The sequence below is a fragment of the Arachis ipaensis genome, chromosome B07 (genome assembly GCF_000816755.2).
Source record: "Arachis ipaensis cultivar K30076 chromosome B07, Araip1.1, whole genome shotgun sequence".
NCBI classification, from domain to species: Eukaryota; Viridiplantae; Streptophyta; class Magnoliopsida; order Fabales; family Fabaceae; genus Arachis; species Arachis ipaensis.
This window is the reverse complement of record NC_029791.2, coordinates 55,073,678-55,090,127: the sequence shown is the minus strand read 5'-3', so window position 1 is coordinate 55,090,127 and position 16,450 is coordinate 55,073,678. Positions and strand designations below refer to the sequence as shown.

At 39.4% G+C, this 16,450-nt stretch overlaps 1 protein-coding gene across 1 annotated transcript; it reads right to left on the bottom strand.

The window, feature by feature from the left end:
- LOC110265066 lies at positions 2,115–13,338 on the bottom strand. The gene is made up of 2 exons (XM_021107818.1): positions 13,109–13,338; positions 2,115–2,880 (listed from the first exon to the last, which is right to left on the bottom strand). Exons 1-2 carry the CDS (start codon positions 13,336–13,338, stop codon positions 2,115–2,117), a joined length of 996 nt encoding a protein of 331 aa, XP_020963477.1.

Below are 16,450 nucleotides of genomic sequence, written 5' to 3'. Positions count from 1 at the left end.
GTTACTCATCACTCCAATATGATTCGTCTAACTAGGATAATCAATTAACCATTGATTGCTTAATCTGTTAATCCCTGTGGGATTCGACCTCACTCTTTTGTGAGTTATTACTTGACGACAATTCGGTATACTTGCTGAGGGAAATTTGTTGAGAGACAAGTTTCCGTGCATCAGAAAGTCAAGTGGATATCAACTTGAGACCACAAGTTCTAGTCTAATCATGATGAAAGACTAGTTTTAATGATAATTCAAGTCAACTAGCAACTTCCAATTATCAATCAACAAGAGAGTTTGATAATTCAAGTGTCTCCAATTACTCAACCTAGGCCAAAAGGAACAAAATCTACCTCATAACTAGAAGAGACATTTCAACAAATACTTAGTGGACAATACAAACAAACAACACATAAATTGCAAGAATTAAAGGAATCTACAGCTACAAAAGCAAGAGATCAATAATAGAAAATCAAAACAATTATGAAACAACAAAGAAATCACAAATTACATTGAAAAGAAATGTAGATCTACAAGAGAATTCATAAACTACAACTAACAATACAAAGAAACTACAAGAGATGTAGAATGCTACAACTACAAGAGAACAATTAAAGATGGAAAAGGAAAATTGAAAGGGAAGAAGTAGTAGATCTAGATTTAAAACTAAGAACCCTAATCTAGAGAGAGGAGAGAGCTTCTCTCTCTAGAAACTAACTAAAGCATGATGAAAACTAAACTAAAATAAACTAACTCACTAATCGGTTCATCCCTCTTTAATCCTTGGGTTAAATAGCATCATGAGCTAGATTGGGCCCAAAATACTTTAGAAATTGCTGGCCACGAGTTGCCTTTAGTGAGTCACGTGCAGCTTCCCATGTGTACACGTGCATGATGCGTACGTGTCCCTAAACGCCAGGAAACTATGTCAAATTTTATATCATTTTAAAGTCTCGGAGGTTAGCTTTCCAACACAACTGGAATCGCCTTATTTGGATCTCTATAGCTCATGTTATGATCGATTAAGTGCGAAGAGGTCAGGATTGACAGCTTTGCAATTCATTTATTTCTTCATTAGTTCTCCATTTTTACATGCTTTTACTTCGTTCCCTCAATCTAATATTTACCTTCTAAACCTGAAATCAAACAAACATTCAAGGCATCTAATGGTATCAAGGTGAATTAAATTTAGCTACTTTAAGACCTAAAAAGCATGTTTTCACTCTTAAGCATAATTAAAGGAGAATTACAAAACCATGCTATTTCATTGAATAAATGTGGGAAAAGATGATAAAATCTCTCTAAATTCAACACAAGATAAACCCTAAAAATGGGATTTATCACATAACTCTCGGGTTTTAGTACCAGAGAATTTAAAATTGGCGATCGACGCGTGCGCATCGCCCACACTTACGCGTGAGTGAGCCAAAAATTAAGTGACGCGTAGGCGTCGTACGACGCGCATGCGTAGAATAAAATTGTGCCTTGCGCACAGTGACAGTGCAAGTCCCACATAACTCTCTAATTTTTGTACCAGGAGTTGCGAATTCACCAAACGACGTGTACGCGTCGCCCACGCTTACGCGTGGGTTGGCGAAGTGGACCAATGATGCTTAAGCGTCATCGGCGCGTACGTGTGGATAGGGATTGTGCTCCCAGCACAATTCTCACCCAAATCTCACACAACTCTCGGGTTTTTTACCAGGAGTGGTGTAGACACAACGACGCGTACGCGTCGCCCATGCTTGCGCGTGGGGGATACCTTTTTTTTAAAACAACATAGAGAATGGCAATTTTAACACAATCTTCGCAATCATTCAGCTAGATAGATCAAGAAAATACTCACAATTTCATAAAATCCTCAAAATGAAGCATTTTCTTCAGCATAATCAATTCGACTAAACCATGATCAATGAAATCTTAATGAATATCACAACAATTCAGTAAAATTAACAAAATCTAGTGCTCCTAAACAAACTTCACAACATCAAGAAATCACAAAATCCACAAAGAATCTAAAGCTAGAAGTAAGGAAGTATATACAAGAAAGATCATACCATGGTGGGATGTATCCCACCTAGCACTTTTCTTTAACGTCCTTAAGTTGGAAGGTCGTGAGCTTAAGCTTCTCCTCCTGTAGGTGCATCCTCAAGTAGGAACACCTCTACTTCTCTTGATAATTTGTAGCCATGATACTTCTTCACTCTATTGTCGTTCACTTTGAATGTTGTATCACTTTGAGGGTCAAATAATTCGACCACACCATAGGGCTTTAGTTCCTTTACTCTAAAGGGTCCATCCCATCTTGAACGGAGCTTTCTAGGCATGAATCTGAGCCTCGAATTATAAAGGAGAACTTCGTCACCTTCTTGAAAATCTTTTTTTCGGATATGGTGATCATGAAATGCCTTAGTCTTTTCCATGTAGATCTGAGCATTCTCATACGCCTCCATCCTAAGACATTCAAGCTCCTCCAGTTGCAATTTCCTGGCTATACCCGCCTTGGTGATATCCATATTACAGTGCTTAACAGCCCAATAGGCCTTATACTCAATTTCAACTGGGAGGTGGCACGCCTTCCCATAGACAATCCGAAAGGGAATCATCCCTAACGGAGTCTTATAGGCCGTCCTATATGCCCACAATGCATCTCCCAACCGAGAGCTCCAGTCCTTCCTTTGTGGATTTACCACTTTTTCCAAAATTCGCTTAATCTCCCGGTTGGACACCTCCGCTTGCCCATTTGTTTGGGGGTGATAGGCGGTTGCAAGCTTATGTAACACCCCATATCGCTTGAGTAGTGCTTCTACCTTCCTATTGCAAAAGTTAGAACCTTGGTCGCTCACGATTGCTTGTGGCGACCCATAGCGGGATGCAATATTGTTTCTAAAGAAACCACAGCATTAGCGTCATCAAGGCGGGTAGGTATCGCCTCCACCCACTTTGATACGTAATCAACTGCTAACAAAATATACAGATCTCCACTTGAGTTAGGAAATGGCCCCATAAAGTTTATGCCCTATACATCAAAAATTTCATAAAACAACATTGGTTGTTGAGGCATTTCATCCTTTTGAGATGCATTTCTTGACTTTTGACATTGGTAACATGACACACAAAATTGGTTAGCATCCTTGAACAATGTCGGCCACCAGAATCAACAATCCAAAACCTTTTTAGCCACAAAATTCAAGAATGGGTTGGATTTCGAATTCTGGGACACATCTTCGAATTACTTGGTCAACTCCCCTTTTCCACAAGTGAGGGTCGTGATGCGGGTGCATCATTGCCTATTTTTAGTAGTTATTTCAGTAGATTTTTGTTTAGTTTTTATACACATTTTTCCAATAAATGAGTAATAGCATGAAAAATCTTTGCATGAAACAAAATCTCAAGCATAGGTGAATTTTAGTTAATATACAGGATAAATATGATGAAATAGATCAAACTAAGTGAATGTATGATTTTGAGCATTATTAGCACACTTAGTATAGTAAAGTTTATCTTGTATGTTACTTTGATACACTTTGTTTGTTTGATTTCAGACCAAAAGAAGAAGAGAAGAGCCACGTTAGTGGCTACGTTAGCGCCACTAACGTGGCCATTAACATGGAAGGAAGGAAAGTTTAGAACGTTAGTGGGAACGTTAATGGAATTAACTTTGAAGAAGGAGAGCATGGAAAGTTAGTGACAACGTTAACGCCACTAACTTTAGCAAAGGCCAAGAACACCCACGTTAATGGCCCCGTTAGTGCTATTAACGTGGGCATTAACGTGGAGAAAGGAGGCAGCTGTGAAGTTAGTGGAAACGTTAACATCACTAACTTTAGCGAAGCAAAGAAGGCCTACGTTAGTGGCCACGTTAGTGCCACTAACGTGGACACAAACGTGGGCAAAATTTCACCCGTCACCCTGACCATGCCTTCTTCAAACAAGAATAACATGAGCCACAAAGCTCCAAAAGAGGTGATTCTAGTGGCATTGGAAAGTAGGATTTCAGAGCTTTCCAAGCATATATGGCACTACATGGTGGACACTAAATTTAAGGGAGAAAACCTCCCCCAAAAGTGCAAAGTTGAACATGGTATCAACCTGTAGTAAGGCCAGCTGACCTCTTCACCTTCCAAGAGGTGTAACTCGAGCTGTAGAGCTCCAAATGATGCGCTTCCAAAGGTTTTGGAAAGTAGACATCCAGGGATTTCGAATAATATATAATAGTATGTGGTGGACATTAATTTTGAGCTCCAGAACCTAGCAATATTAATCCCCTGAACGCTGACGTTACTATGGCTAACTTTGCCAATAACGCCAGTTACTATGCCAGCAACCCTGTCTCCTTCAAAGGAGCATAACATGAGTTACAGAGGGCCAATTGAGGTGATTTCAATTGCATTAGAAAGCTGACATTCAGATATTTCCAACGATATATAATGGTCTATAGTGGGTGGTGCACGAAATTGTGATCATCAATGGCGCCAACAACTTGGTACGCATAATTGTAATCTCAACTCTTTTTCACAATTCCGCACAACTAACCAACAAGTGCACTGGGTCATCCAAGTAATAAACCTTACGTGAGTAAAGGTCGATCCCACGGAGATTGTAGGCTTGAAGCAAACTATGGTCATCTTGTAAATCTCATTCAGGCGGATTAAAATGGTTATGGAGAATTGATAATTAAAAGATGAATAAAATATAAAATAAGATAGAGATACTTAAGTAATTCATTGGTGAGAATTTCAGATAAGCATATGAAGATGCTTTGTTCCTCCTGAACTTCTGCTTTCCTATTGTCTTCATCCAATCATTCATACTCCTTTCCATGGCAAGCTGTATGTTGGGTTTCACCGTTGTCAATGGCTACCTCCCGTTCTCTTAGTGAAAATGGTACAAATGCGCTGTCACCACACGGCTAATCATCTGTAGGTTCTCGATCATGTTGGAATAGGATCCATTGATCCTTTTGCGTCTGTGACTACGCCCAACACTCATGAGTTTGAAGCTCGTCACAGTCATCCCTTCCCAGATCCTACTTGGAATACCACAGACAAGGTTTAGACTTTCCGGATCTCAACAATGGCTGCCAATAATTCTAGCCTATACCACGAAGGTTTTAATCTTAGATTAGAAACCCAAGAGATACACATTCAAGCTTGTTTGCATGTAGAACGGAAGTGGTTGTCAGGCACGCGTTCATAGGTGAGAATGGTGATGAGTGTCACTAGTTCATCACATTCATCATGTTGAAGTGCGAATGGATATCTTAGAGAAGAAGTAGGCATGAATTGAATAGAAAAACAATAGTACTTTGCATTAATTCATGAAGAACAGCAAAGCTCCACAGCTTAATCTATGGTGTGTAGAAACTCCACCGTTGAAAATACATAAGAACAAAAGGTCTAGGCATGGCCGTGAGGCCAGTCTCCCAAAGAGAGTTCAATCATCAAAGCATGATTAAAAGATTGATTGAAAGATGAAAATACAATAGCAAAAGGTCCTATTTATAGAGAACTAGTAGCCTAGGGTTTACAAAAGTAAGTAAATGATGCAGAAATCCACTTCCGGGCCCACTTGGTGTGTGCATGGGCTGAACATTGAAGCTTTCACATGTAGAGACTTTTCTTGGAGTTAAACACCAGCTTTTGTGCCAGTTTGGGCGTTTAACTCCAGCTTTTATGCCAGTTCTGGCGTTTTGACGCGAGAATTTTTATGCTGACTTGGAACGCCGGTTTGGGCCATCAAATCTCGAAAAAAGTATGAACTATTATATATTGCTGGAAAGCCCAGAATATCTAGTTTCCAATGCAATTTAGAGCGTGCCAATTGGGCTTCCGTAGCTCCAGAAAATTCACTTTGAGTGCAGGGAGGTCAGAATCCAACAGCCTCTGAATCGGATTTTTACTCAGGTCCCTCAATTTCAGCCAGAAAATACCTGAAATCACAGAAAAACACACAAACTCATAGTAAAGTCCAGAAATATGATTTTTATTTAAAAACTAATAAAAATATAATAAAAACTAACTAAAATATACTAAAAACTACCAAAAAACAGTGCCAAAAAGCGTATAAATTATCCGCTAATCACAACACCAAACTTAAATTGTTGCTTGTCCCCAAGCAACTAAAAACAAAGTAGGATAAAAAGAAGAGAATATACAATGAATTCCAAAAACGTCTATGAAGATCAGTCTTAATTAGATGAGTGGGGCTATTAGCTTTTTGCTTCTGAACAGTTTTGCTATCTCACTTTATCCTTTGAAATTTAGAATGATTGGCATCTATAGGAACTCAGAATTTAGATAGTGTTATTGATTCTCCTAGTTCAGTATGTTGATTCTTGAACACAATTACTTTATGAGTCTTGGCCGTGACCCTAAGCATTTTGTTTTCCAGTATTACCACCGGATACATAAATGCCACAGACACATAACTGGGTGAACCTTTTCAGATTGTGACTCAGCTTTGCTAGAGTCCCCAATTAGAGGTGTCTAGAGCACTTAAGCACACTCTTATTGTTTTGGACCACGACTTTAACCACTCAGTCTCAAGCTTTTCACTTGACACCTTCACGCCACAAGCACATAGTTAGGGACAGCTTGGTTTAGCCGCTTAGGCTAGGATTTTATTCCTGTGGGCCCTCCTATCCACTGATGATCAAAGCCTTGGATCCTTTTTATTTTACCCTTGTCTTTTGCTTTAAAGGACTATTGGCTTTTTCTGCTTGCTTTTTCTTTCTCTTTTTTTCTTTTTTTTTCTTTATTTTTCGCCTCTTTTTTTCGCATATATTTTTTTCTGCAAGCTTTTTACTACTTTTTCTTGCTTCAAGAATCAATTTTATTATTTTTCAGATTATCAATAGCATTTCTTCTTTTTTCATCATTCTTTCAAGTGCCAACAATTTTAACATTCATGAACAAAAATTCAAAAATATGCACTGTTCAAGCATTCATTAAGAAAAACAAAAAGTATTGCCACCACATCAAAATAATTAATCTATTTTAAAATTCGAAATTCATGTACTTCTTTTTCTTTTTGCAATTAAAAACACTTTTTATTTAAGAAAGGTGATGGATTCATAGGACATTCATAGCTTTAAGGCATAGACACTTAGACACTAGTGATCATGTAATAAGACACAAACATAAATAAAACACAAAGCATAATTTTCAAAAAATAGAAAAATAAGAACAAGGAAATTAAAGAACGGGTCTACCTTAGTGATGCTGGCTTGTTCTTCCTCTTGAAGATCTTATAGAGTCCTTGAGCTCCTCAATGTCTCTTCCATGCCTTTGTTGCTCCTCCCTCATGACTCTTTGGTCTTTTCTAATTTCATGGAGGAGGATGGAATGCTCTTAGTGCTCCACCCTTAGTTGTCCCATGTTGGAACTTAATTCTCCTAGGGATGTGTTGATTTGCTCCCAATAGTTTTGTGGAGGGAAATGCATTCCTTGAGGCATCTCAGAGATTTCATGATGAGGAATTTCCTCATGTTCTTGTCCATGAGTGGGCTCTCTTGTTTGCTCCATCCTTTTTTTAGTGATGGACTTGTCCTCATCAATGAGGATGTCTTCCTCTATGTCAATTCCAGCTGAGTTGCAGAGGTGACAAATGAGATGAGGGAAGTCTAACCATGCCAAAGTAGAGGACTTGTCCGTCACCTTGTAGAGTTCTAGGGATATAACCTCATGAACTTCTACTTCCTCTCCAATCATGATGCTATGGATCATGATAGCCCGATCTATAGTAACTTCAGACCGGTTGCTAGTAGGAATGATTGAGCGTTGGATGAACTTCAACCATCCTGTAACGACCCAACTCCCAGTATGCCATGGTCATACAAGAAGCTAAGTGTTACTAACTTAACCCTCCTAATTATTAACTATTATTTAATATATGAGCCTGTTCCTTGTTAGAGCGATGCCAGCTTTACGAGTAACACTTTTTTTTATATCGTTGCGGATAACAAGGTAAAATAAACAGGCATACATTGAGAGAAACAGAAAGGAAGCATAAATAATCATAGAAACACAGCTGATAATATACATCATGTACACTATAACAAAACATGTAGCGTTTACACAAGATCAAGTCAGTTTACATCCTCGTCATCCTACGTAGCTAACATGTACACGACACTCCCAGGGCCTGGCCCATATAAAAAGCCACTAAACTGGCGCCCAGGCTAGCCTAACCACTATATAGCTCCTAGCTCTCGGGTGTACTAACACAAGTGAGAGACTAACTATCAGATAATGTCAGACTAGAGTGTCATCAAAACAATGCCTCTACGGCTGTCAAGCTATATCTACACGTGGCCATTTGGAGAATCGTCATGAGGCTCGTCCATCTCCTCATCCTGCTCTATCTCTATCTCAGGATCCTCCTCCTTCTCATTATCCACATCTACAACTATACCCTCAGATCCACAGAAACACTGCTGTCACTATGTACAAAACCATTCGCGAGCACAGGTCCATTCGCGTATATAGGAGCTACCCCACCGTCCGGTAGTGCCGGCTCATCAGGCTGTAAAAAGTCAGGGATCGGCTCAGTGGGAAAGTCCCACTCTGGTGGTATCACAGGTACGTAGTCACCAGCTAACTCGGGGTCATCAGGAATGATAGGCTCAGGTTCCACCTAATTCAAAGGTTGAGCTGGTATAGGGTGCTCAGGATCATCAGGAAAAGGGTGTACAGGTGCGTCAGGATGTAACCAGGATAAGGGAAAGTCGTAAGGAGCATCGGGGTCAAAATGTAGGCTAGACAGAGGATGTTGAAAAGCTCGATTAAGTAACTCATATCATCTATTACGAGGCTCCAAACCCATAATGAAGTAACTGTGATGTACCGGATCCTCGTAGACGTAAGGGTCCTCGAACTCATAGAAGATCACGCCCGTCTCCATCTGAGGGGAGGAAGGGAGAGAAGGGGTAAGAACTGAGGAGTTCTTAGTAGGGTCGGGGTTGTTAGTTACATTCATTTATTCATTTTCGATTAGCGGATGGATAATAGAATACAGTAAAGTAGTAAACAGAAGTTAAAAATACATAGAAAAACAAAGAACAGAACATAAGCAGAAGAATACAAGAAGATAAAGCACAGACATAGCACTCGAGCAAACAAACATAAAGAAATAGATCACACACAAGTAAGAATGTGACAGAGAATGATGCACAGACAAGAATGATGCATGTTTAGTCCTAGTACAGGCCATGAGCTCATGTGTCGGTTAGCACCTGCATTCCCGACATTTATCCAGTCACGAGTTCACGATTTCCCGGATACGATCTTCCGTTCAAATAAATGCGCATATAATTATCCTAGTACAGGCCATGAGCTCATGTGTCGGTTAGCACCTGCATTCCCGACATTTATCCAGTCACGAGTTCACGATTTCCCGGATACGATCTTCCGTTCAAATAAATGCGCATATAATTATTAGAAGCTCTATTGAGACAGCCTCTGCTTTCTACTCGCAGGAAATATACTCTTGGGAGCGAAAAATTGTTGTAGGTATCCTAGTTTCCCTACAGAAGCTCTTGGGTTGCTTTAAGCAACGGATAAATAAACATTATCTCTTGGGTTGCATTAAGCAATGAATAAGTAAACAATATCTCTTGGGTTACCTCAAGCAACAAATAACTCTTCGATAAGCATCCTGCTCTTAGTCTCTTTACTCTACCCTTATTTCTCTGTTTAACGTGTGTTTTTAAGACTTATGTAAATTTTGGTATGAATAGTTAGCCTGTCCCAAGTATAGGTTCATTAACTCTATACTAAAACAGTTTAACTTTTCATATAATACCTAACCCTAGTCGCAACTCAAGGACTAACTATGTTGCCCTAGTTTGTTCGCTAGTCTCTGTGTGTTTTTCTGTCATTAAAACTTTACAGACTTTTTCTTCGATTTTTATCTTTTCTTCAACTTTTTATCTTTTATTTATATTTGCCTCACTAATATGTTCTTACCACTCCCTAAGTGTTTTATGAAGGTAATAATGAGATTCTGCACTTAAAGTTGTCTTTCTAAAGTTTTTACAGAAAACTGCCTTTTTCGCATTATTTTATTATTTTTATTAAAATGTTATTTTTAATTAAATATTATTATTTAATATTTTATTATTATTTATTATTTTATCATTAATTTTCGACATTTAACTTACCTTCTACTTTTAACCTTTAAATTTTACTTTTTACCACCCGTAACTTCTAATATTTCTATTTTAACAACCCTAACTTTCAGAAATTACTAAATAACCCCTTAAACACCAAAATTTTTACTTCCTTGCCCTTTTAAGGATCTAAAACCTGTTCTTCATTGTTCTTCATCACACTCAAAGTGTTCTTCATGTTCTTCATAAATTCTTCAGATTCTTTCTCTGTTTTTACCCGTTTTTCAGTCTTTTCAGCAACCGATTTTTACTATAATTCATAATAAATTAGCATCCACTAAAACCCCATATTTTCTACATGATTTCAACACAATTTGAACCTTAATTTAAGCCTAGGGTTTCGTTTTTCCAGCTGCCCCAGAAACATGAACTTTAAAGCTTAAATTTCATCAAATTTCATCAAAATTTCACCAAATTTTCACCAAGAATCAATCATATATGCAACCAATTTTTAGCACAGCCAAATAATACAACATTCACACATCTCAAACACAAATAATCAAGATTAATTTCGTGACACCCTACCTGGTTTTGCTGCTCCTAATTTAGTTAGATTTTCAGGTGGTCCTTAAGCACTTTTTCCTCCTAAATCACATCAAGAACAACTTTAAATCCAAAAACCCTCAACTAACCAAATCTCCCTCAGCACCTTAGGAGGTGATTTCTAACCTTATACTTGCTGGAAGTTCACGTATCTTGGCCCTCAAATGAATTGCTAAAGTCATCAGAGAGTGCTGGTGCTAAGCTGCACCAGTAAACTGTGAACCCGGTTAAACCGATTTTCTGTTTTTAACTAAAACTGATCAGGTATCCTTATAATATCATTCAAGAAGCTTCTAATACTAATATAATGATAATATCATCCTATTATCTCTCTTGTCTCATAAATCGAGTCCGGTTTGTCAAACTGAGACTATTTACAAAAAACCGAATCAAAACTCCTAACCGATACGGTTCAAAAACTAGGTTCTTCGTGACTGCATTATCGAGCTTGCCTCGGGAAAGGTTCTAGCTTAAGGTAACATAATGACAATGAAGATTGAGATACTTGATGATATATCAAAGGTTTTTCCCTTACTGATCTTCCGGAGAAATCCGTACTTTCAGAAAAGATCTCGCGTCGAAAACCGGGGTTGTTACATTCTACCCTCCTAAAAGAAAATTTTGCCCTCAAAATTTCAGTTACCTGAGAATAGATGTGGGTAATCAGCTTTCATCTTATCTTTCAGTTCCCAAGTGTGCTCTTCTTCTTCTCTTTGTCCCCAAGCTACTTTGACTAAGCGAACAGTTTTGCCTCTTAGCTGCTTATCACTTCTTCCTACGATCCGAACTGGTGATGCTTGATATGTCAAATCATTTCGTAACTGTACTATCTCTGGTTGTAAAATGTGACTCTCGTCGGGAATATATTTCTTAAGTTATGAGACATGAAAAACATCATGAAATTTCGATAGATATGGAGGAAGGGCTACTTGATAAGCTACTAGACCGACTCTTTTAAGTATTTGGAAAGGTCCTATGTATCGAGGGTTAAGCTTTTTAGTCTTAAGGGCTCTACCTATTCCAGTTGTCGGGGTTACTTTAAGAAAGACATGGTCTCCCTCACTAAACTCTAAGGGTCTATGTCTATTATCGGCATAGCTCTTTTGACGGCTCTGTGCGGTCTGGATCTTCTGGCGAATCCCCTTTATCTTCTCAGTAGTTTCTTGCACTAAGTCTGGACCTAAGACACTAGCTTCTCTGTCGTCATTCCAACACAATGGTGTTTGACATCTTCTTCCGTAGAGAGCTTCATATGGTGCCATCTCGATACTTTGTTGGTAACTATTGTTGTAGACGAACTCGATCAACGGCAAATATTTATCCCAAACCGCCTTGGTTACCCATCACACAAGATCTTAGCATGTCTTCTAATATCTGGATTGTTCGCTCTGATTGTCCGTCTGTCTGAGGATGGTATGCTGTACTCATGTGCAATTTTGTTCCCAACGCGTTCTGGAAAGCTCCCCAGAATCTGGAAGTAAACCTCGGATCTCGATCTGAAATAATTGACGAAGGTATCCCGTGCAATCGTATGATTTCTTGAATATATATCCGTGCCAGCCTTTCTAAAGTATAATCAACTCGAACAGGAAGGAAGTGAGCTGACTTTGTCAACCTGTCCATAATTACCCAAATGGCATCGTGTCCTATTGAAGTCCTTGGCAATCCCGTGACAAAATCCATAGTGATCTGCTCCCATTTCCATTGTGGTATTTCTAAGGGTTGCAGGGTTCCTGACGGTTTCTGGTGCTCCACCTTCACCTTCTGGCAGGTTAAACATTTTGAGACATAATCAGCTACCTCTTTCTTTAAGCCCGGCCACCAGAACATTTGCTTCAAATACTGATACATCTTTGTTACTCCAGGATGCATAGAAAATCTACTTTGATGAGCTTCTGCAAGAATTCTTTGCCGCAGATCTCCAAAACTAGGCACACAAATTCTGTTCTTGTATCTCCGGAGACTGCTACAATCTAGTCTTACAGCTTCTGGTTCCTTTACTTTCATCCGTCTCAGCATCGTCATCATTTCCGAGTCCTGTGCTTGTGCTTGCTGAATCCTAATCTTAAAATCTGGTGTTATATGCAATTGCGCCAAACGGACTCCACTTGACATCTCAGTCATAGCCAACTTAAGGTCCTCAAATTCCGCAAGTAGCTTCTCTTCCTTTATCATCATCCAAGAGATGCTCAAATTCTTTCTGCTCAAGGCGTCTGCCACCACGTTCGCTTTTCCTGGGTGGTAACTTAACTTAAAATCATAGTCCTTCAGGAACTCCATCCACCTCGCTGTCGCATATTAAGATCCTTCTAGTCAAAGATATACTTTAAACTTTTGTGGTCAGAGAAAACTTCTAGTTGAGCGCCATACAAATAGTGCCTCCAGATCTTCAGAGCAAACACTACTGCAGCCAATTCCAAGTCATGCGTTAGATAATTTTGTTCGTGAGGTCTCAACTGCCGGGAAGCATAAGCCACCATATTTTTGTCTTGCATCAGCACACATCCAAGTCCTTTATGAGAGGCGTCACAGTATATTTCAAAAGGTTTTTGTGGATCGGGTAGTACTAGTACAGGTGCAGTTGTTAGCTTTTCCTTAAGCATCTTGAAGCTTCTATCACACTCAGCCATCTAGATAAATGGAACTTCCTTTCGTGTAAGGTAAGTCAAAGGTAAGGCTATCTGTGAAAATTCTTTGATGAACCTCCGGTAATAGCCAGCAAGTCCGAGGAAACTCCGAACTTCTATAATAGTCGTAGGTGGTTCCCACTGCACTACTGCTTCAATCTTTAAAGGATCCACTGCAATTCCTCCCTGTGATATAACATGTCCCAAAAATACCACCTTCTCTGTCCATAATTTGCACTTTGATAGTTTAGCATATAACTTCCGAGTCCTCAGTATCTGCAATACAGTCCTTAGATGCTCCTCATGCTCTCTTTTTGTCTTTGAATAGATGAGAATATCGTCTATGAAGACTACTACGAACTGATCAAGGTATGGACAGAAAATATGATTCATGTAATCCATGAAAATCGCAGGAGCATTAGTTAGTCCAAATGACATAACCGTATACTCATAGTGACCATATCGAGTTCTAAATGCAGTCTTTGGTATATCTGACTCTTTCACTCGAATCTGGTGATAGCCCGATCGCAAATCAATCTTCGAAAATACAGTTGCACCTTTTAACTGATCCATTAAATCATCTATTCGTGGAAGTGGGTACTTGTTCTTGATAGTGACTTTATTTGGCTGTCGGTAATCTACACAAAGTCTCATTCCACCATCCTTCTTCTTTACTAGCAACACCGGAGCTCCCCAAGGTGATACGTTGGGACGAATAAATTTCTTTCCAAGTAGCTCATCCAATTGCTTCTTCAACTCTGCAAGTTCCAGTGGTGACATCCGGTACGGTGCTATGGAAATCGGTCCGATTCTAGGTACTAGTTCAATGCTGAATTTTATCTCTCACTGAGGAGGAAACTCAGGTATGTCGTCTGGGAAAACATCAGGAAATTCCTTCACCACTCAGATTCGTTCTAAGCTTAGTTCACTATCATTCGAGCTAACCGCTAACAGAACGTACCCCTCACAATCACTCCCGTCTAATGTAACTCTTACAGAATTCAGATATAAAGTATAAGACAGAAATGGTTTAATATCTAAACTATCAGACGGAATAATAGCAGTTCTTTCATAGCAGTCAAGGAAAACATGATACTTGGACAACCAATCTAATCCTAGAATAACTTCTAAACCACATAGAGGCAAACAGATTAGATCATGTATAAAAGTCCTGTTGCTAATAGTGAATGGTACTTGCAGACACGCTAAACTAGTCAAAGCATTTTGGGATGCAGGGGTATGGATAATTAGATCAAAATTTAACTCAGAGAAATCTAGTCCCAACTCACAAGCAACAGTTAAAGAGATAAAGGAATGCGATGCACCCGAATCATACAGTACAGTTAGAAATCGATTCTTGACGTAACACTAACCTTGGATCAGGGCGTCTGATTGCATAGCATCATCAGCAGTCATGGCAAACACTCGACCTTGTTGCTGGGTTCGCGCTGGATTTTGAGTAAACCTCTTTGGGCAATTCTTAGCCTTATGTCCTGTTTGTTACAAATATAACACTTGGATGTTCCAAACAAGCAGGGTCTATTACCATGATCTTTCCCACACTGCCTACATATAGTATTCACCTGTGCCTGTTGGGGTCATTTACCATTATCCTACCTTGGTCTACCTCCGTTTCCACCCGTAGGGCGAGCAGGAACGTTACCAGCTTGTGAATTCCTTCGCTGTGGCACACCAAGTGTCTTGAAGTTGGTCCTTCGTGGTTGCCAACTGTAACTATTATAGTTCCTTGGTGAAAATCCTTAATGACTTGCTTTAGAGGCACTTACCTTCTTAGCACATTCTTCCACTAACTTACGCTTATTAACCACCTCAGCAAAATTTCGTATCTCCAATGGAACTACTGAACTCATCAGATCCTCACGAAGGCCCCCTTCGAACTTCAAACACTTCCATTCTTCAAAGTCAGCAGGATTCCCTTGGCAGATCTTGGAGAAACGGCACAAGTCATCAAATTTACGGGCATATTCTGCAACAGTTGTGTTACCCTGTTTTAGCTGCATAAGTTCCATTTCCTTAGCATCACGAGCTGTCCTCGGAAAATACTTCTTATAAAATTCATCCTTAAAAGTATTCTAAGGAATATCGCCTTCATCTTGTTACAACAGTCGCTGTATCCCCTGCCACCAATGCTCAGCTTCTCCTTCCCGCATATAAGTAGCAAACTCCACGTGCTGGCCTTTCGGAACATGATGCGCTCACAGTGATCGTTCGATAGCTCGAAACCAATAGTCAGCATCAGTCGCAACAAGTGTACCTTTAAACTTAGGCGGTTTAACCTTCAAAAAAGTCGCAAGTGTCATAGGTCTTTCGAGATGCCCCAAGTTATTCTTATCATTTCCACTATCTTCCCTATGCTCATTCTCATTCCCGTTTCTCACTCCAAGACGATCAACAGCCCTAGCCGCTGCTACTGCAGCCTCACGCACTGCCTCAGCCACAGCATTCATGGTAGTCATAAACGTTTCCTGTTCCCTCTCGTAGTTTAACATTAGGAATTCCTTCCCGTAGGCCTCGTCTCCGTGAACCCATCGTGGTCCTGTTCACACCAAATAATCATTATTAAGGTGATCAGTCTTAACACTTCAAGTCAAGTGTGAACATTCCCAGAATGAAAACAGAGAGACAATCATGCAACACATATCACATAGATATCCTATAAGCATGAGACAGACAACAAAGTATGCAATAAAGCATAGTCAGTCCACTCCCCAGGCTCTATTGGGAACGAACTGCTCTAATACCAAATTGTAACGACCCAACTCCCAGTATGCCATGGTCATACAAGAAGCTAAGTGTTACTAACTTAACCCTCCTAATTATTAACTATTATTTAATATATGAGCCTGTTCCTTGTTAGAGTGATGCCAGCTTTACGAGTAACTTTTTTTTTTATATCGTTGCGGATAACAAGGTAAAATAAACAGGCATACATTGAGAGAAACAGAAAGGAAGCATAAATAATCATAGAAACACAGCTGATAATATACATCATGTACACTATAACAAAACATGTAGCGTTTACACAAGATCAAGTCAGTTTACATCCTCTTCATCCTACAAAGCTAATATATACACGACACTCCCAGGGCCTGGC

What these genes read in the sequence shown, in the direction of transcription:
- LOC110265066 (XM_021107818.1), bottom strand. Translation starts at nt 13,338, where the DNA reads ATGGCTGAGTGTGATAGAAGCTTCAAGATGCTTAAGGAAAAGCTAACA. An exon ending in TTGGAATTGGCTGCAGTAGT is followed by an intron (nt 2,881 to 13,108) that starts GTTTGCTCTGAA and finishes TGGTTTCTTTAG; the next exon opens with AAACAATATTGCATCCCGCT.